At 43.0% G+C, this 21,447-nt stretch overlaps 1 protein-coding gene across 2 annotated transcripts; it reads left to right on the top strand.

The window, feature by feature from the left end:
- Nucleotides 1-1,396: 1,396 nt before the first annotated feature.
- On the top strand, nucleotides 1,397-17,435 carry adar (adenosine deaminase, RNA specific). Of its 2 annotated transcripts, none has more exons than XM_022756709.1 (16): nucleotides 1,397-1,462; nucleotides 4,762-6,537; nucleotides 6,970-7,295; nucleotides 8,435-8,630; nucleotides 9,466-9,668; nucleotides 10,169-10,304; nucleotides 10,510-10,748; nucleotides 11,071-11,227; nucleotides 12,178-12,346; nucleotides 12,624-12,717; nucleotides 12,845-12,961; nucleotides 13,159-13,286; nucleotides 13,408-13,590; nucleotides 13,749-13,861; nucleotides 14,350-14,477; nucleotides 14,857-17,435. In XM_022756709.1, exons 2-16 carry the CDS (start codon nucleotides 4,888-4,890, stop codon nucleotides 15,179-15,181), a joined length of 4,164 nt encoding a protein of 1,387 aa, XP_022612430.1. In that variant the 5' UTR covers nucleotides 1,397-1,462; nucleotides 4,762-4,887; the 3' UTR covers nucleotides 15,182-17,435. The 2 variants fall into 2 exon arrangements, with proteins under 2 accessions (XP_022612430.1, XP_022612432.1); XM_022756711.1 differs by lacking the exon at nucleotides 1,397-1,462 and adding an exon at nucleotides 1,797-1,824.
- The last annotated feature ends 4,012 nt before the right edge of the window (nucleotides 17,436-21,447 follow it).

The raw sequence follows: 21,447 nt of genomic DNA on the forward strand, positions 1-21,447 counted from the left end.
TAATGGCACAGGTATTGACAATGGCACACCATCTGGAAGTGTAATTAGCCTGATGCTATTTCACATCAAGATGATCAAAATGATCTCTCTCAAGATATTTGGGCAGGTTTTGGTCTTGACTTGTTTGCAGATGTTGGAGGCATCCCGAAAAGCAGCAGAAACATGAAACATATATCTGAGAGAATGCAGGAAGCCCTAAATAAAATAGCTGATTGGGGAGGCAAGAGGGGATTAAAGATGTCAAGAGAAAAATTATGTTGTATTTGGTAATAAGAGAACTGAATGTCAGGATTTACTTGTGTCTGAACATGGGTAAAAGAAGTCAAATTCTTGGGAACGCACTTTTATGAAAGGTAATAAATGTAATGTTGTCCTCTCTCTATAAGGAAGCACATAGGGTACTGGCCAGCATACACAGTTAATGATTCACAGAGCAATGATAAGATAAAGATTACACTATGGGTGTTTATGTTAAATCAGCTCTCAAGAGACAGTGCAAGCAAAGCCACTGATAACATGCTGTGGGGCCTTCCATACCACCCCTATTCCAGCTTTAGGCTACTTGTGAAAATGAGAGAAACTCCACTGGGAATTGGGCAAACAAACCTGGCAATGCAGTAGTAAACTTAGCAGGGGCGGCTTATGGGACTCCAGCTCTGGATATTTCCCCAAAAGCCCTGAATCTTATATTAGGTTTATAATATAACTTCAACTTGGTGTCATTTCCTCTCAGTCTCTCTGACTGGACCGGCAAATCAATGGAGCTGTACTTTCTTATGGCTTCTTACTTGTGGCTGTGAGGACGGGTTCAACAGAAATCTTTGAGAGCAGTTAAACAGCTTCTCCCCACTCTGTGTGACTTCACTCTCTCAGAAACAATAAGAACATATGGTAGTGTTGTTTACGGTCACATAGTAAAGGAAAGACTGAAAAACAACTGGGAACATTATCTCCAAATTTATACAGATGGAGCCCAAGACCCTAAAAGCAGAAAATCAGAATTTTCCTTTTATCGCCAGAAAGGTGATATGCTTCAGTATCACGCCTGGGCCCAAAGACTATTACATGAGGAGCCTGCTAAGAATCAGTCAAGGGTGTGAAAGCAGTCATTGAATTGATCACTGCGACAGGATTACACCTATGGAAATAGAATCAATCCGAGGTGCAATCTAATCCCAACCTGTAAGAGGAGGCAATGTGGCCAAAAAGCACCCAGTCTGTAGGAAAACAAGAAGAAGAAGAAGCAGAGGAAGAAGAAGAAGAAGAAGAAGATGATGATGATGATGATGATGATGATGATGATGCGGTGCGTCACTCACATGCGACGTGTAGCTGTTTGTGTCAGTCGCCAGAGTTGCGCGTCACTTCTGTTGGCAGCGATTCTTTGATTGTTTTCCTATCACCGCATTAAAAACATTTCACACCAGCGAGAGCCCTTGAAGCCGAAACACTGCGAGTCAAGGTAATCAAGTAAAGCTGTGGCGGCTCTCTAAACCGTCTGTTATGGTTTGGGTGAAGAGCATGGTGTGTTTTGCGTTGGCAGACGGTGAACTGACTGTGCTGCAGGCGGTAGTTAGAAATGGTGCAGTGCCAGTGCGGAGCTAGCAGACTGGCTAACGTTAGCTGGAGGAGGGACGATGTTCAGCGGCACATTTCATCCTTTACCCTAAGACAAACTCCGGCCACATGTGTATCTGTTGTTTTTAAACTTTTCAAGTTCGTCTAACCTTTGAGCTTTTAAAGTTAGAGCTTTATGTTTCTTCAAAGAACAACCAACGGCTTGTTAACGACGAGGACTTCAGAGTTTCATCCTCAGCCCTGCTGGTGACTAAACCCTCCTAAAATAATCTTACCATCATTGAAATGAGTAATAGTGTGCACCAATCTCTTCTGACTCGCAGAAACCCCACTGACAAGTTCAAAGGCACAAATAGCTAGATGTAACGTTAACGTGTTATCTTGTGTTGTGTTGGTGTCTTGTGTATGATATAAGGACTTAGTAATCCCTTCCAACTTGATGATACATTAATGTAAAACAGACTGTTTTCCATTTATGTATCGTCTGGACAACACAGACTGTTTTCGGACATGGGTGAACATTAGCTGTGTGTATCCAGCATTTTGTAACGCTGCTTGGTTCATTTTCACTTGAATGTAGACATATCTCAGCTCATTTTAAGCTGAATGGAACACGGATAGGATTGACTTAAATTAACTCATTCATAATTAACTATGTTAATAATTTTACGGAAATTTTTCGCAATTAGTGAAACTTACTGAAATCACTACTTTTTGATGTGGCCCTATCTTTGTATGAGTGCAAGATTCCCTGCTGTACACTGTAAATTGATCTGTGTATAATTTAATGCGAAATATATAGCAATGCTTCAATATCGGAAACGGGTTAATGTTATTCTTGTAGGCACACATGTCCATGCTGCTCTTGTGTTTGATATTGTCCCTCACCTGATAGTACTCTTTTTTTCCCATCGTACCACAATCCCGTTACCAGATCTCGACTTTTTGCTGTGATATTTGTATCCCTCGCAATGTATTACATTACTATCGGTCTCCATCATTTTCCCTCCTCCGTTTTATTTTTAATGTGAGAACCTGATCTAAGCACGTGATGTCTCCTCTGTCACAGTGTGCTGTGTACAGCAGGCATTCAGGAGAGGATGCCCTTGTAGCTCCACAGTAACACAGGCGCATTGGTTGTTTGAGTCGGACCCCAGAGCAGCCTCTTTAAACATGGAAATGAATCGACAGCCTTAGGGGAGCTATACTGTTTTAATGCTTTACAAACACACCTGCCCATCTCTTTATCAGCAGTGTATCAGTCGGTCTGCTCTTGTAGTATCTCTGACGGTCACGTGGCTCACAATAGAAACCTACTTTTTCTTCAGAAATGAAAGCGAAACTTACTTCGCTTCTGTAGGCCAGTTTCCCTTTCCTTAAACGAGTTAGGCTGTGGATTTCCCTTGAACTTTCGTGGTGTATTAGTATAGCAACGCATTTTTATAGCACGGTATAGAGCATTTATAAGCGAGCGACATCCCTAGTGTTTGCATTGTATAAGCTGCGGACAGGACCTCGCTCATCCTAAACGGAAGACGCTGCGCGTTGGAAAACACTTGCCGTTTCACAGATTAAACTTTAAGCGATTTCTAATCTACCACTGGTGCCGCGATTACTTTACGCGTTTACTCAATTACTCGTGTTTTGTGTGTTAACATTGTTATTATTTTTCGTGAGTTTCGCTTTAAGTCATCTGATAACTAAGAAGCTGCAGAACCTGCAGGAGCAGCGACGTTACCACTTCCCACTTTTTTTGACTGCTGCAACTACTGTAGGTGAGATCCACAGTTCCCTGTGAGCCCACTGGGCCTTGTGCTACCATTGTATATGGTGTGTTGCATTCAGGTGTGAATATGTGCACCGGATCTGGAGCAAAAGACACAAAGGTCTCAGTGAGGAAGGGGTCTTTGAACATCAAACCTTGTGTTGGTGGTATTTAGCTGTTTCTTGACATGACTGCAAAAAACATGTAAAAGAGTTGATTCATCAGTTGTCAGACGGTTTGTCTTGCCCATTCCTCTGCCCAGGCTCGAAACTGAGTGAAGCATAATGACAGTGGATACTGAAAAACACCGAGTTGTTATTTTGGCTGTCAACTGTTGCCTTGCATCATGGTCAAGATGAGTCAGCTCCAGCCCCGTTTGGCCCTTGGGCTGCCGGCCCTGTCGGCCCCTATTACTGTGATGAACCAACACTATGGTGTTCTCTATTAATGTGGCGGCGTTGGGACTGTTGAGCTCTATGTGACAGACCAGCGCTGCTGACTGGGCCAGAGGGGATGAAACCCGACTCAGTATTAGGTGTTGTCAGTCTCACTGATATAGACATTATTGAGTGTTGTCAGATATGATACTTGAGGCTGAATCAATGTTTGTTGTACCATAGAAGGATATTGCAATTTTGAACTATGCTGTTTCGCAGGATCTACGTTTCTACTTGGTGAATATTTTTGTTCATGGTGTGTTTTTGAAAGGAAGGCATTAACCTAGCTCTGCAAAGACTTATCATTGTAGTCAGGGCTGTTGGCTAGCAACTACATGGTTTTCTGTCCACAGCGCATCCCTAAGAGGTAGCCCTTTATGTTCTTGTGTCCTTGAAACTGTCCTTTTTGTCTGCATCAGTGTCTCACCCCCCCCACCCCTGCTATGGATCCAGATCTAGCAATAATTTGTAAGGCCAGAAATAAAACAGAATAGTCACAAGGAGGTCTGAATTATTAATCACTATCCTTTTACCCTGGGATTAAGTTTCAGTGTGATTGGGAGAGGCAGTATGTCACCCTGCAGTATCCTTGTAGACTGGCTGGGGTACAATCTGAAGATAGACAGAAACTTTGACAGTGTTGCTGTATGTCAGAGTTTATCTTCTGCACATAATCTTCATTTTTTCCCCATAATACCCTGATATTTATTATCCTCCTTTCTGTATACTGCTCTCCAGGAAGACAAGAGGCGGAGGGTGACATTAAAAACTGTATCCTTGGAGCAGGTATAGATTCACTGACTTACCCAAGCACACTTGAGCAGGTTTGGAGGCTTGCCAACAGGGCATGAACTTGTGTTACTGACTGGAATGACAGTTTTTCTTACCCTCCACCACTTTTTTTCACCATTCAGTTATCTTACTGTCTTTTATTTGTGTTTATTAATATTCTCCTAACATTGTCCTTTGTTTGTATTTCAGGTGCTCTCAGTGTGCTACTGGCCTGCCTTGACTTTCCATCAGGGTCTGCTGTGCTAGAGGACGTGAACTTGTACAGAAGCTGCACAGCCAGCTGCGCAGGCCCCCTTCACGCTCCCCCCCTGCGCTATGAGCAGAGGTAGAGGAGGGCCTTCCAAGGAACACTACCACAAACATTCACCACTCCACCTCCAGGCCAAGGAGAATTACAACAGACCTGGGCCAGCCTCATTCTACCCCAGAGCTGGCCCACAGCAGACCCCATATTCAAGTTACTACGAAAGCCCTGCCCCCCCTGTAGTGTCCATACAACCCCCAGCCCCCTCTCTCATTCCCTCCGCTCCACCAGTACCAAGCCACATTAAACCAGCCCCTAAACCAGTGGCCCTTAACAATTCACATAATCAGAATTACAGTCCCAGTCCTGCTCCCAATTCATTTCAGTATCAACAGGTGGAGTTCCTGAGAGGACACAACTCTGAGGCTCCACAGTTCAGAGCCAGTCCACGAGGAGGGGGAGGGGGAGTGGTACCCGGCAGGCCACCTATTTCCTCATATCAACCCCAGTCAGGATACAGTCGATATCCAAACTCCAACACCAGCCCTAGGGGTAGAGGTGGGTATAGCCATGACCAGAGTTTTGCGTGCCCACCGACTGTAGGACCCCTACGAGGCCCCCAAGGCCCTCGACACCTGAATCAAAACCAGTTACAAAGTAAAAACCACAACCAGTACTCCAACAGACAATGGTGCGTCCACACAGACTTTTCGTGTGACAATTTTCAGAGATTGTCTCTTCATCAAGACAGGCCAAGCAGAGGAGAAAGGTTTGACAGACATTCTGCATCCAGCAGCTCATCAATTTCCAGCTTTAGTAAAGTTAACATCACTCTCACCCCTGACATCCAGGACCAGGTACATAAGGCTTTGGCTGCTTTGAAGCCAAGTGAGAGCATCTCTGCAAAATTGTTGGCGAAAAAGCTGCGTCTGCCCAAAAAGATAGTGAACAAGGCCCTCTACTCTTTGGAACGCTCACAGAAAGCCTCAAAGGAAGGACTCCACCCTCCCGAGTGGACTGTTTACAGAGAACCTCTCAGATGCGAGGAAGCTCAAAACTCTAAAATACAAAGTCCACTATCCAATCTGTGTGTCAGCTCAGGACACCCTCCAAAACCTGAAGCCAAGGTTGAGCTAAAAACAGAAACAGCAAGAAACAGGGGACAGGCCAAAGAAGAGGACTCTGACACAGAATCCAGTTCTTCTTACAGCTCTTCTTTAGAGTCATCTGACTCTGAAGCATCCCAGTCACCAGCACAAGGTCAGCACGAAGAGAAACAACATCCCGGCACCACCAGCGCCCCTGATCAGGAACTTCTGCTTTCCATCATGGCAGAACAGAAGGAGCTAGTTCTGCGGTACCTCCGGGATTCAGAGAAGGCAACTGCTCTCGTCATAGCCAAAAATCTGGGACTTAGAAGTGCCAAGCAGGTAAATCCCACCCTTTATGTACTGGAGAAGCAAGGTGATGTCATTAAAAATGGTGATGTCAACCCTCCCACATGGGAGCTCTCCACCCACCGCAGAGAGAGAATGGAGAGGAGCCTCAAAGCTGCACAGAGCACCCCAGTCGAGGGGGTACCAATGGAGGAAGAAACCCGCAGAGAGGAGAAGGGAGGAGAGTCCATCTTCCTGCCATCACCACCACTACCACCAATACCAGGCCTGGAGCCACTACCACTTCCAGAGGGCTGGATGCCAGAGCAAAGTCACAGCGAAGCGGTAGGTGAAATTCCTGTGTTTTACTCTGTATTTTTGTATGTATTTAATGGTAATAAGGGGATAGTTCAGGTTTTTTGACACGGGTTTGTGTGGGGTACTACTTATACATAGTCAATGTTTTACCTGCAGTAAATTTCAGATCAGCGCACTCCCAGTTTGGAGAAGTAGACACGAGTACCAGCACAGAAGCTGAGCAATGTACGGCCGTGGACAAAATGTGTTTTAGGCAAAAAAAAAAAACCCAATATCAATTTAAGTGTACACTTCACTTTGAATATTTTCGCCGCTTTGTTTTGCCATCAAACAGCCTTTTCCTTTGCAACTACATCTTCTCAACTGTTGCACTACTGTAGTACCATGGGCAGGTTACCATCCTTGGAAGTATAGTCTCATCTGATTAACTCTTTCACCTCTTGACTTTCCCCCTTTCAGTCCAATTCCTCCCTCCAGCCCCGCTCCTTTACCTCACGTCAAGACAAAGAGACCAACGAAGGACAGTGGGCCGACGACGAGATCCCAGAATTCCTCAATGCCATTCGCAGAGAGACAGATGCTGAAAAACTGGCAGCAGAGAAGGCCAACAACATGGGAACTGTTGCTGTGTCGCTGGCTGCCCCACCTCCCCAGAACCTGTGGGCCAAATTGCAGGAAGTGAGGCTGAAGAACCCTGTCAGCGGCCTCATGGAGTATGCCCAGTATCTGGGCCAGAACTGCGAGTTCCAGCTCCTTGACCAGTCGGGACCCTCCCACGACCCAAGGTTAGTGACATGATCTGCTCAGTTATTGTAAGCTTTTAACTGATACAAAGGGCAATGTAAATTAATCTTTGATCATGTCTGCATATTCATGCTGCATTGTTGAAATTTAACTAGGGATACACCAGACCCAATAATGACCTTACTACCTTACGTCAGGTTTTGACCGATCCACATTATATACAGTGTCTTTGTCAATGTAATTATAGCGGTTAAATGTGTTAAGTCACCACCCGACACTGTCACCAACATAGTCTATCTTCCATTAGGGAGTTTCATTTGGAATTTTTTTTTCTGACTGATAGGAGACACCCGTTAACCGACCATTAACCGTTAACCGGCAATTAACCATTAACTGATAAAATTAAAATGTAATATATGGAATAGATGAGTGCCTGTAACATATTAAAAAATACCAGTGCACAGGGGTTAAAGTGGACCGGAACGATCCAGAGTGTCTAAACAGAGAGTTGCAGAAGAAGTGCTCCTGCTTATCCAGGAAAAGCTCTATGTTGTACATTCAGAATGTTATTATAAAAATCAGCTCTGTGTGATTATTAAAAAGAGCGGAGGAGCAGAATCTCCTGATGACCTGCGCAGAGGAATGTGTTTCAGCTGTGAACAGCCAGACTACTGCTCATACAACTCAGAGTTGAACTGAAATCAAACTTCTAAATAAAATAAACAGGCCAGGCCTTCCCCAGTCCTCAGCATAGCGGGAAGCTTGTCTACTGGTTTTTATTCAGAAATAGCAACATGTCAACATGCTGTGGAGTTAGTCTGGTGAGCAGTCTGATAACTGTCAGACCCGTGTTGGAGAACACCCGCTCAAATGGCATTGATGTCCCAAGATATTTTAACTGTTTAACTGATAGTATTAAACATCCACAAACTTGGACTTTTGAAGTTCTGTTTGTTGTCTCACCATGTGATACACAGATGTTTTTGTTTTTCCACACGTTTGTTACTTTCTGTAAAGAACCTGATGACAAACCTATCAATTCAAATTCTTTGTTAAATACAGCTGCCTTAATGAAGACAAGCTCCCAATTTAGAATAATAATTGTTTTGCTTGTTATGCAGCACAGTTGTCTCAGAGAATTATATTTGTCTCATCTGTATATTTTCTCTCCCTCTGTCAGATTCCGTATGCAGGTGATGCTCAACGGGAAGCTGTTTCCTGTCGCTGAAGCTTCCAGTAAGAAAGTAGCAAAAAAGGACGCTGCTGCGGCCGCCCTGCGCATTCTCATCGGAGAGATGCAGGGAGGGGCCAGCACAGGGGACGAGGAAAATACTGCCAATACAGACCAAGTCATGGACCTACTCCCAGACACAAGTGTGAGTTTCCTTTAATGATTAACTAAATTTTTTTTACTTTGATTTATCACTAATGTGATATAGATAACAATGTAAATACAAGACTCGAGTAACATGTAAATCTGCTCCCGCATTCAAATCACTGCTCCTGTGCTTTATTCTGCACCAGGCTGTTTGTACAGCACAGTGTGCTGATTTCAAGTCTAACTTTCATACCAGGTGAATAATACAAATAAATAATATAGCCCACTTCATTGAAAAGAAACAAGTACCCCCTGAATTCAAAGAGTTTCCATTCCCCAGCTTCAGCCTGTTTGACCAGAGCAGATTTGTGTTGCACAATCACCTATAGGTGGCAAGCGAACAGGAATGTCGATTTTTCTTGGGCAACAATACTAACTTAACCATAGGGCAAGACACTTTTTACCATGTGTGGATACCCAATCAATTCTATCTTTGGTCTCGTAGTGTAACACAAAACATATATTTGATTATATAGCAAAAGAGTGTTAACTTAAGTTTCTGTAATTCTGATAGACCTAACTTACTGATGGGACAAATTATATCTGTTGATTAATACAACCTTAAAACAAACTAAAAAAAAACCTAAACTGGCCCAAGCACCCAACTGCTGACCCTTGCTGTGAAAAAAAGTTTTGTCAAACTCTTTACATCCAAAAAAGGAGCACTAATATACTCAATAGATTCACTCAATTACAAAAAGATTGTAGTTATAAAACTTATTTGTGCAGCCTTAGTAAAAACTGTGAGTCAGTGAAAGAATATTTTGCTTTAAAAAACAGCCAAGAACAAACTTTATTAAATAGTACTTTTTGTCTTTTTTACCATTTACCAGGGGGCAGCTGAGAGCATAGGGGGAATTTTTGGGTCTGGGAGCGTGGAAGGGATGGGGATGGTGGAGGGACCTCGCCAGCCACTGTCACGCTCTCTGCCTGGTGGAAAGAATCCGGTGTCTGTTCTGATGGAGTACAGCCAGCGCAGCGGGAACCCCATTGAATTCATCATCACTGGGCAGGCAGGCCCACCACATGACCCACGGTACTGACTCCTGCACGTCCCTCTGAATCTGTCCATTTGAATATTGCACTCCCCCACACTGCATGTTCTCAGACTGAGTTCCTCTGTGGTCATGCATTTCCTCCTCAGGGAAGTAGTTGATTGGCTATTTCTGTCCAATCTATCCTTAGTACTGTAGTCAGCTGACAAAGAGACAGAGAGCCGTCTATTACCACTCTGTCTGTTTATAATCCATCCCTTTAGGTGGCTGGATGGCTGGGAGATACAATACAAACTTTGTCTTTTCCTCCAATAACTTTCTGTAAATGCTGTACACTTCTGTTTTTACGACTAGTACACCATAGGCTCTTGTGTTACTGTGACCCTGGCGCATCTGCTGATTAATCTAAATGTGATAAGTCATGATTCTGGAATAGTAACTTAACAAAGTGTGGCATCATCTCTGATCTCAGTTACATACCAAAATAATTCCCTCCCTTTCTCTCTTTCCGCCCTTTTCACCTTCTCTGTCCTGTGTTCAGGTTCATGTACAGGGTGAAGGTCGGAGAGAGCTTGTTTGCTGAAGCCTCAGCTCCAAGTAAGAAGGCAGCCCGCCAGCTGGCGGCAGAGGAGGCTGTCAAAGAATTAATGTCTGACGGGAGATTACAGCTTAACAAGGTGAGGAGTGAAAAGCAGAGAATAACTGGAGTTGTTCAATTTTGTATATCCCCAAAATGAGTGGAATGACTTAAAAGAAACAACAGATCACTCAGGCAGAAAGAATTGATCTTGTCACTTCTGTCACGTTGTTCTGCTGCCTTTGCTCAGTACCGTTCACGTCTCTCTTTTTCTCCTCCCCCCACTGCCACCTCTCTTTTCGCAGCCTCAGTTGCCCCTCGGCTCCTCCAGCGATAGTGATGGCGGTGGTTCTGGGACTACATGTCCCTCTTTGCCCCCTCTTACTGCAGATGAGTTGCGAGCAGCGCACGAGGCAGGGGTTGGGGACCTCATCAACCACCTGAACAACAATGCAGTGTCAGGTCTTCTGGAGTACGCCAGAGCCCGGGGCTTTGCTGCTGAGATTCGCCTGGTGGGCCAGTCTGGGCCACCACATGAGCCAAAGTATGTGTTGGCTGCATGAATGCACAAACACACACATTAAACATGTACACATGAGAAGAAATCACCTACCGACTGGGTTATTATGTGCACTGGGAAATATCTTATTTGTATACCTAAGGAAAAAAGATAATTGAAAGTCATGGAGCATTAATGAACGCCTTTTTGCCTCTTTTCGTCTGGAGCTCTGTTGTTCTTGCACCACTTGACCTCATAAGGAAAATGTTCAAATGGATACTTGTGTTTTTGGCCCAACCATGATTTCCACGGAATCCTTTGGACAGATCATACTCTGATTCCCTTTCTCTTTGCCCCTCCTTGTCAGATTTACCTACCAGGCTAAGCTGGGCGGACGGTGGTTCCCTCCAGTCTGTGCATCCAACAAGAAGCAGGGAAAACAGGAGGCAGCAGATGCTGCACTACGGGTTCTGATTGGAGAAGCTGAGAGAGCAGCCCGTACTGGGGAGCTTATCCCAGCTGAAGTGAGCTGACTTTTCATTGGTTTCACGTTTTCTATCATGCTATCAGACTCAACATGGGTGCACGGCATGGAATGAGAGACAAAGCAGAGGCACATCAATAGGTTTTGCTTACCTTGATTACCTGTGCTGAAAAATTGACCTTCAATTTATTTATAGTAAACACCAGCATGTATTTGACTGACCACCTCACTTGAGTAAAACTGTTCCAATGACTAAATAACAACATAAATCAGTGTTTCCCCTCGGCTGACTCGGGGGTGTAACAGCAGGAGAGCTGCAAGCGCTCTGACCAGAACAATCTTCCCTGCCATCCGCAGCAGAGCTAGCATCCTCGCCACTGTTACCAGATTTAATGCATTAAAAAAAAAAACGCTGATATTTTGGCCTGACTTTCAGACATTTGGGCGTTGTCTGTCCATCTTTGGTTTTTTCCAACTCTTTTTGGAAAGCTTTTATCGCACTTAACATAACAAGTTGTCAAGCTGTCCCTCCTCTGCTCAGCTCCGTGTGTGGGGAGGGAAAGAGAAAGCAGAGGAGAGAGACGTGACTGTAAATGACAGCAAAAAGTAGTCGAGACTTTCCACCGCACATAAATTAGGTTAATAACATGAATAAAAAATATATATATACATTTAACATTTTTTATTTCTTTTCTTTGGTTTCTTGGGGGTCCCATTGAAAAGGGTAACCCCCAGGGCAATGGACAGGGAAACACTGTAAATGTCCATATGACAGTTATATAATCTGTATAATCTATAACTTAAATTAAAACACAACCAAGTGAAATACACAGTCTATAACTCAACACATTTGCTGCTTCACAGTAAATAAATCTGTTTTTTGTTGAAGGCAGTCTGATATATTGTTGACACACAAATATATATATATATAATAATCCTTATTTCCTTTCTGTTTTGCTTGTCCTATCCTGTACACATCCCTCTCTCTAGCTTCCCGTGAGTGGCAGCACTTTGCATGACCAGATAGCAATGTTGAGCCACCAACGTTTCAACGCCTTGACCACACGTATCCAGCACAGCCTTCTGGGTCGCAAGATTCTGGCCACCATCGTCATGAGGAGAGGGGAGGGCCTGGGGACTGTTGTCAGCCTGGGAACTGGTATATCCCTTCCCTTTAGCATTTAACCTATGAAACAACAGAGGTGGTAGAAACCGGGAGTATAAGGAATTGAGTAGCAACAGAATAAAATGTGTTGTCATTGCATATTTCCATGATGTTTAGTCGTATGGATTTCTGTGCTGAGAGGCATGTGCTGTCAGAAAGCTAAAACAGAACTAGGTCACTGCAGAACCGAGAGGCGCTGCATTCTTGTGTTCTTTGACATTGAACGTGTCTCTTGTTTTCTTTTTTTGTTTTTTTTTTTTTTTCCTGTCAGGAAATCGCTGTGTTAAAGGGGAGGAGCTGAGCCTTAAAGGGGAGACTGTTAATGATTGCCACGCTGAAATCATCTCCAGAAGGGGATTTGTTCGGTAGAAATAGATCTTGCTCTTTTATCAATGTTTCTCCCACAGTTCAAAACATAACCCGCTCTTTTCCCCAGTCCCGGTCTACAGGACATTATTTAGAAGTCTAACTCGCCATTTCCTTTCCTCTCAGTTTTCTGTACACTGAGCTGCTCAAGCACTATGATGGCGCAGATGACAGTATATTCGAGCCAGCGGAGAATAACAAACTGCGGATCAAATCTGACATCACCTTTCACCTCTACATCAGGTGGAGTATCAGATGTTTTCTTTCTCCTTCTTTACCTCCCCCTAAATCTCTCATCTTTCATTCCCATCATGTCCATTAGTCATATGCGTCAACGGTTCACTTTTGGATCAATGTTAGCCATTCTCTCTTAAACCACATGTCATTTTGGTGTGTGTCATATCAGTATCTTATGTCTCTTCTTCTTCTCTTATCAATAGCACGGCACCTTGTGGGGATGGGGCTCTGTTTGATAAGTCCTGCAGTGAGGCTGGGGATGAAGTCGAAGGCCATCAGCCTCTGTTTGAGAATGCTAAGCAGGGCAAGCTCCGCACCAAAGTGGAGAACGGTGAGAAACGAAACTCTTATCTGTCTTCACAAATGTCGTATATAACTGCATGGAAGCAAAGGATTCCTTGCCATAAACAAGAGCTGTGATCTTTGTATATGTGTGGTGTTGTTTGTGCCAGGTGAGGGCACCATCCCAGTGGAGTCAAGTGCCATTGTGCCCACCTGGGACGGCATCCAGCACGGAGAGAGGCTGAGAACCATGAGCTGCAGTGATAAGATCCTGCGCTGGAATGTACTGGGCCTGCAGGGGGCGTTGCTCACCCATTTCCTGCACCCCATCTACCTAAAGTCCATCACACTTGGTAAAACATGCTGTTGCATTGTCATTGTTATAATTGGAGAACAGATAATGTGACAAATATGAGAGTTAACGTCAGTGAAGTTGGATGAATTCCCAGCTTTAAGGTGCTACTTGTCTCAAATTCCTGTTTTACAACGAGTGGTTGTTCTGATCTGTTAGGCTATCTGTACAGCCACGGTCACCTTACACGTGCTGTTTGCTGTCGGCTGGCGAGAGATGGTGAAGCGTTCGATCAGAGTCTTCCTGCTCCCTTCAAGCTAAACCACCCAGAGGTAACCACGGAAGTTTTTGGCAATGTCACATGTGGACATTAATCAGGAATGTTTAGGTCACTGTCACTAAATTCATCAATTTAGCTGCCAGCACTCCTATTTGTGTCTGCACAACTGTTAATTCATTGCCCATCTTCTTTAAATTTGGCTCATCCATCAATTAGCAGGAAGCAGGTAGGTGACCATTGCACCACCAGGCAAAATGCCTGAGAAAAACAGTAACTGGCAGCTACATAGGGTTCAGCTTTTTCCTTGTTTTAGCCCATTTTTTGATTGCTTTCAGTTACACACCAGTGAAATTGGTTGAACTACCATCCCCGATCGACACAGTGTGACACAGCCATCACACTGAAACATGCATTACACAACTAATTTTACACGCTCTGTTTGGAAATGCTGACTCACGCTGAAAGGCTAAATTAGCCTGATTAAACAAAATATGTTCTCTCCGCCCCTCCCTTCTCCCACACCACCTGGCTGGACTGTAGGTGGGCAGAGTGAGTGTGTATGACTCCACACGTCACACGGGCAAGACCAAGGAATCCAGCGTGAACTGGAGCTTTCCAGACCAGCACAGTGTAGAGGTGCTGGATGGGACCAAAGGCAAACTGGATGGGTATGTAGTACACAGTGTAACTAAACTAAACCCTGTCTCTCCTGATAGCAACACACATGGTTCAATAAAACTTTGGACACTTTGGTTTCTAGAGTCTTTTATTGTTCACTTAGTAACTTATTATTTAAGGAGTGTGGTAATGCTGTTGATCAAACACCATAATCCTAAGAAATATGTGATGTGGCTATCAGTGCTCTGTTTTACTGAGTAAAAACTGTCAAGTTACCACAAACTTTATTTTATTTTATTTAAATGACCAAAACAGTGAGAAGCAGGCAGTGAAGGTATAATCAGACCAGACAAACGGTGATGTTTTCCATGACTGTCAAACTCTCTTATGGACATTGAACTAAAGAGTATCCTAATGTCTTCCCTGTAGGAACAAACTGGCCGTGTCCCGTGTGTCCAAGTCCAACTTGTTCTGTCTGTTCCGCTCTCTGTGCCAGCGGTGTGGCCGCACAGACCTCCTCTCCCACCCCTCCTACGCCCAGGCCAAGATGTCGGCCATGTCCTTCCAGCTAGCCAAGCAGCAGTTCTTCCGAGCTCTCAGCGTCCACGGTTACGGCGCCTGGATTGGCAAACCGCTGGAAGAGAAGAGCTTTGAGTCGGGGGAGGGAATCGGGAAGAATGGAGCAAGTGTCCCTGTGGGATACGGCAGCAGTAGAAACGGAGGAGCAATGGAATACAAGCAAGAGGAGGCATAGACCAGTGCAGGGTACATTATTAAGTTGGTAATATAAATATGTGGGGGAGAAAAGCACAAGCCAGGGGCAGATGTGAAGAAAGAAAAGGACAATCAAACTATGTGTAGCCAGCAGCCAGAACTGTATCTTCTGATGGAACATGATTAAAGGCTGCAGAGGAAAAATGATGGAAGGGGACAGAGTGAATGAAGGTGATGGCAAGGGCAAAGCCTGAAGGGTGAGTGGGATCACAGTCAGCAGAGACAGCTAAGGAGAGATTCAGGGGGTGTACAAAATAATGTAAACACTACATGAAAAAGGAATTAGTTTGAAGTCAGTAAATCACCAGGGCAAACACTGCTACAAAGCTGAGCTGTGCTAACTTGTAAGACAGTTACTATGTTTGTTAGGATCCTTTATATGGTTTATATCTATACGTTAGCTAGTTTCAGATTGTCTTTGTACATGTTGTGCTTGGCATATGCTGCCATTATTTTTCCACTGTTCTATTTCATTTTTTCCTTTGATGACGATTTGGCCTCTTTAGACCACTGTTTGTTGTTTGTTGCCATGAGAGTCTGAGTCGCTGACAAATGCTAACTGGCATTCAACCCGAAATGACCCTGCATTGTAGCAGTGTTTGTAATTGTGATTAAGTTAATTTAGAGTTTCAGTTCTCTTTCATTAAGTGCTTACTATTTTTTCTACTCCCTGTGTTTTGCTGTATGGAAATACATGCAGCTGCTTTTAGGACAGAGCAGAAATAATGGGACGCTCTCAGCAGGAATTTTTTTTCTTTTTCGTTTTTTTTTTTAATTGCACTCACCCTAGTTAGATGTCAAGTAAACTTGGAAATTAATCCTTGCTCATTACAGTCCCAGCTTACAGTGTACATAAAAAGCTTTCACTGTACATAAGAAGAACATTAATACCAACTTTTACTCTGATCAGTCACTGACATTCACTGTGCAACATTTTAGTCTTTAGCTCCTGTACATACTCTGAATACTTCAAACAGGCCCCCTTTTTTTGAGTTAAAGAAGATTTAAACTTTCTCTACACCCTTAGCTGTCCATCCATCCATCCACATGTTGTTTCCATGGTTACCATTAGCACAACATAGGTCATCGCAGCCCATTGATCAGTCCCACAATTTCTCTGTGCTTTTCTGCTTTTATATGGAATTACTGATGTCAAGGCCTCCAAAAATTACAACATTTCTGTTCCTATTGCTTGTGTGTGGTTTTTCAGCATTTCTCCTTGTTTTCCTTCACTTCTGTCGATGGGGTCATCAGTAACTGGCCATGCTAGCGAGTCCTGGCAAGGACCTGCCTGCAGCTTGCCTGCATATTGTTTTTTACATCTCAGTATACAAAAAGCCTTTCAGGTTCTCTTGTATGGCCAGTTGTTGAGGACTGCTAGATGAGGACAGTGGTGTTGTTTAAGGAGAGTGTGTTGTTTGTTCTTGATTCGGTTACATGTAGATGGATGATGAACTATATACATCAGGTATATACAAATACATGAACACACAGATGCATGGTGGGATCCAAAAGCCTGAGTTTGAGAATCCATGTTTTTTGAGCGCTCTAAAGAGCATGTGAGAGAGGTGCTGTAATATCTTGTGATGTTACAGTGGTCTCACAGGTTTGATCTGGTAACTACAGAGGAAAAGCCATGAGAGTCAGCACCCCCAAGATGCTTCGGGTTGGTTTGGTGTACCTTTGATGGATGCACACAGCCGTTGCTTTGCTAGAGAATGAATCTTCTTTTAAAAGGTTTAAAGCTTGAAGTGATAATATCTCTCTGTAGAGAGTGGCACCTCTCTCTGGTCGACGTGTGGTTGGGTCCTTTATTTTAGCCGTGAAGTTCAACTTTTAATTGAGGTCTTTCTTACAGTCTTACAAGTAGACCGAATTTTCTCAGAAGCTGTGATGTGATTTACACATGAACACATTGTTTTTGGTACCTGTTGCATTTCTTTAAACGTGTTATTTTGATTTTTTGATTTATTTACAGCGTATTTAAGTAGTTAGCTTAAAACAGGAACATATACAGTTTTGGTGTTAGACTCAGACTTTTGGGACCCACTGTTTGAGTATAATGCTGTATATATATATATCTGTGTGTATGTATATGTATAGGTTTCATGTATATATTTTGTAAATCATCTACAATTGTTTTCTATAATTTTTCCTGATGTTTTAATGGAGTATGCCGTTTTTTTACCAATGACGTTTGGAGAGTTTGAAAAAATAAAAGAAGTTGCAATGTTTGACAGGAGTGATGTGGTTGTGGTATGGTAGACTCTGTTGCACTGTATTTCATATTTATTTATCACCCGCTTCTTCTTTCTCCAGAGGAGTGCTTACATCACCTGGGGGATGCGCTGTCTGAATGATAGGGGGACTTTGACATTTTTGAGGGGCTTATAGATATTCATTGTGTCAGAAGCAGCTGTTGAGTTGCTCTAAGAGGACTGAAAATGCACAGTAGCGCCTCTGGTTCTGGATGACGTGATAAAGCTTTTGGATTACACTCATGTAGGAACAATGACTGCAAAGAGATTTTCTAGGCTGAAGGTTTGAGAGAGTAGAAGATGTAAATTTTTACAGCTGGGGCTCCTTTCCTCAGGGTGGCGTTTAGATTGAGTCTGGCTCTTAATAGCTGCAGAGCCTATTGCAATGCTCCAAAGGATCAGCAGATGGAAACATGTCCTCACCTTAGGGCTGGGGGTTGTGTGCATGTGTGTATGTGCAGCATGTGGAGAAAGGCTTCATGAAATCAGCCACTGGTTGTGTGGTGGTACCCTAACCTGATATTGATGGTGGATGCAAAACAAAATCTGCGGGTAGATTTCCTTACCAAGATCTGTGCAGTGCTGACATTTATTTTTTTTCTATTATGTGATTCTACTAGCATACGATATTTTGGCCTTATTTTGCTTTCATTTTCGCTCTGTGCACTTCTATCTTGTGTTGACCGATTGGAATTCTAGAGCTTCAAGTTGATGAAATCATCATCTTTAATACACTATTTTAAGTTCAGGAAATGTTTTTTGGTCAGAGTCACAATTAGTAATTATATAACACAGTGTACAATCGTTTCAACTTAATTGTCATTGCACCAGTACAACCAAGTACAGTTTAGCATCTAATCAGTGCAAACTGTAGCTAGAATGCAGATAGATATATATAAACCAAAATAAAAATGGAGTATTATGGAAGTAAAATTCATCTTTTCTCACTGGATTCTGTGAGAGGTGTTAGTTATGTGTTGTAAAATCATGATGCTGGATAATACTGGTACTTCACACTGTTTCAGCAGTGTCTTAATGTGATGCATTAACACTTTGAAAATTTGAACAAGCCATTTAGAGCCGTCGCTCGGTGTGATGTCTCACTGGGAACAAATAGTGAAATTCGGTGTCTAATTCTGAATCAGTTCAGCGTAGCGTTAGATCCTGTCTCGTCTCTGGTTCAGCAGCATTTGTTTCTGTCAAGGGACAGGACGAAGGCAGTCCTATTGTCAGTCAGCCAATCAGTGTAGTGCCTCATAAATAGTTTTATTGTTAATGCCCCCTAAACAGCCTGTTTCATTGGAGGATGGTGCAGAGCAGAGGAATCCCAACAACAACAACAAGAAACTCTCAGACATTTTTTCAAGATAGGTGAAAGAATTTGTATAATATCCCTACACTTTATTATAGTTAGGATCAAATTATTTAGCATCTAATTACATTTATATCGTGCATACACATACAAATCCAGGCATGTGCCATCCAAATGGTCTGTATTAAAGGCCTGTTTCAATTATCATCTCAACCCATCAAGTTGGATTCGTACTGTCTCTCCAGTCAAGTACATGGATGGTGGTACTAGGGCAGGACTAATGATAAAGGGAGAGGAGTAAAGCACGATGGAGGGAACGATGGAAGAGGGGAACAGGGCTGCATAGAGTGAAGTATTAGTCCAGACCGAAAGGCTTAAACGACCCAATCGATGCTCTCCAATGGAAATAAATGAGAGAGGGGAAGAAGGGAATACATGAAGGCTGAGTGGGGAAAGGAATGGCTTAAAAGCTACGCTAAAAAAAACACAAGATCATGACAACCTGTGGAGCCCAGTACAAATTTATAATGGTAATCAAAGGCGTGACAGGAGGGGTGGAGCGTCAGATCCTTGAAGCATCGGCTAGGAAAAGAGCAGACCTGGAAAAGTAGCTTGGTACTGTGAGGGTAATGGATGGTTTTTTCAATTTGGCACAAAGACTGTACCGTGGTACCAACCATAGTATAAAAAAGAAACGGTTGTGCTGCTGTTTTACCGGCCTTGTTACAAAATAATGCAACGTGGTAATGGTAGAAAAATAAAACACTGTGCCAGCAAAACTGTAAAAGCCATTGCCATGGTACAAAAATATAAACCAGTGTGTAGCAATCTGCAATCACTGTCGGAATATGTGCCAATATGGCGTACAACTCGTCAGTGGTATTGATTATTGAATACATACAGGGTAAATATTAGGATTGTAGTTAATTGATAGTATGGCATTAAAAACAATATTACTTATATCTCAACATCCTTCCTCCTTGATTGACTGGCTCCAAAATTTGGAGCCGATATCCACGCTGCTCAGACAATATATCCTACTGACTTTGGAGCTCTGCAGACTTTTCCTCTAGCACCGCCATGAAGGTGATTTTGTACAAATATTGTCGTTCCCCCTCCGAATGAATTTGAATAGCCTTGGTTAACCTATGACTTGTCATGTAGCGCCGCCATTAGCAATCTCAATCTGCTGATGAGGACTTTGCAATACAGCTGAAAGCTCCAAAACAAGCAAGTAGGAGAACCTTGAGTTGAGACTCAGGATTCTCTCAACCTGTGTTTCCAATCAGTCAACAATGAACTGACAAGCTCAGTTTTGTTTGGTCAGAACGCAGACAGTATGATAACTTGTTAGCCAACTGAGAACCATACAACCAGTTCATGTGTGAGAACTACAGTATAGGGCTAAAGAAGAATAGATTTCATTTTTGCCTTTATCAGGTTACAAAGCTAGAAAAGGCTTGTGGGGAGGCTGGAGTCAGAGAGGTGAGAGACACAGGTTTGGTAATGAGGAAAAACTCCATCCCTGACACAGGTACAAGTGCTGAGGAGATGGTTTGTTTTTGACACTTTTTAACTTTTACTGCTTTGAGGAAATGTTCTACTTTTATCTCTGGCACATTTTCAATATGGTTTTGTTTTTTTAAGTTTGAACTACAACAAATAATTGGAACTACTTATTTAGGTTTTGCTACTGACATTTAACATTGAAGGTGTTCTGTCTGTGTAGCCTATTATTTCCCTGCTTAAATTGGGTATAGCTAAATGTAATAATGATGATTCTACACATGGTGTTGTAGAGTATAGTCTCAAAAAGTCTGGCATGAATCAGGAAATGTCTCTTAGCTGAGAGATAGGAGACAGCTGACTCAGGAAGACTGCAGTCATCTCTCACTCATACACACACACACACACACACACGCATGCATGCACACACATATACACACACACACACACACACCAACTCTGCATAAACTTTACTATCATGCTGACACTTTGAAACTGTAGTTAGCTTCTGAACTCCTTTAACACCTCTAAAAATTAGCATCAGGACAGCTGCACACATTTGAAGACATACTTAGTCAATTGCCTCTTCAATCAAGGGTGACACGTTGCATTCGATGTAGCATTCCCTTTGTTTAAAGCCTTGAGACCTTGACTCCCTGATACCTGTGATATTCAAAGTGGCCTAAATTTGACGCTGCCTCTCGGAAACTATGAGGATGCAGATCAGGCAATCTGTCACACCGCCTTGTTTTTTTACAGTTCAAAGGTAGGATCAAGAGAGGGGTGAAGGTAACATTCCAGGTATCTGAAATCCCGCCTACATGTACATCTCACATAGTTTCAAATAGACCTGGCGTTGTGCTAATTAATGGCTCTTTCTGTCAGTTGGAGGAACAGTTGACCAATCAAAGATTAGGAAGGATGTAAGGCCTGAAGCATGAACCGTAACGTCCATGGTTCGAGTCTGGCCGAGGAGCTTTGTTGTCTTTACCCATTTCTTCCTCCTCCTGTGTTATCTCTCTACTGTCAGATCTAACATGAAGATATAAAAAAACAACCAAACTGTACTTCTGAAAGACAAAAATAACTGGCCCTGAATGTAAAAGGTACAAGAAAAAGTGTGTATGAGTGGAAATCAAGGAAATCAGCAGTGTCGTTAGTCTGCTTACT

This window comes from Seriola dumerili, unplaced genomic scaffold, assembly GCF_002260705.1.
Source record: "Seriola dumerili isolate Sdu_G_001 unplaced genomic scaffold, Sdu_1.0 BDQW01000258.1, whole genome shotgun sequence".
Lineage (NCBI taxonomy): Eukaryota > Metazoa > Chordata > Actinopteri > Carangiformes > Carangidae > Seriola > Seriola dumerili.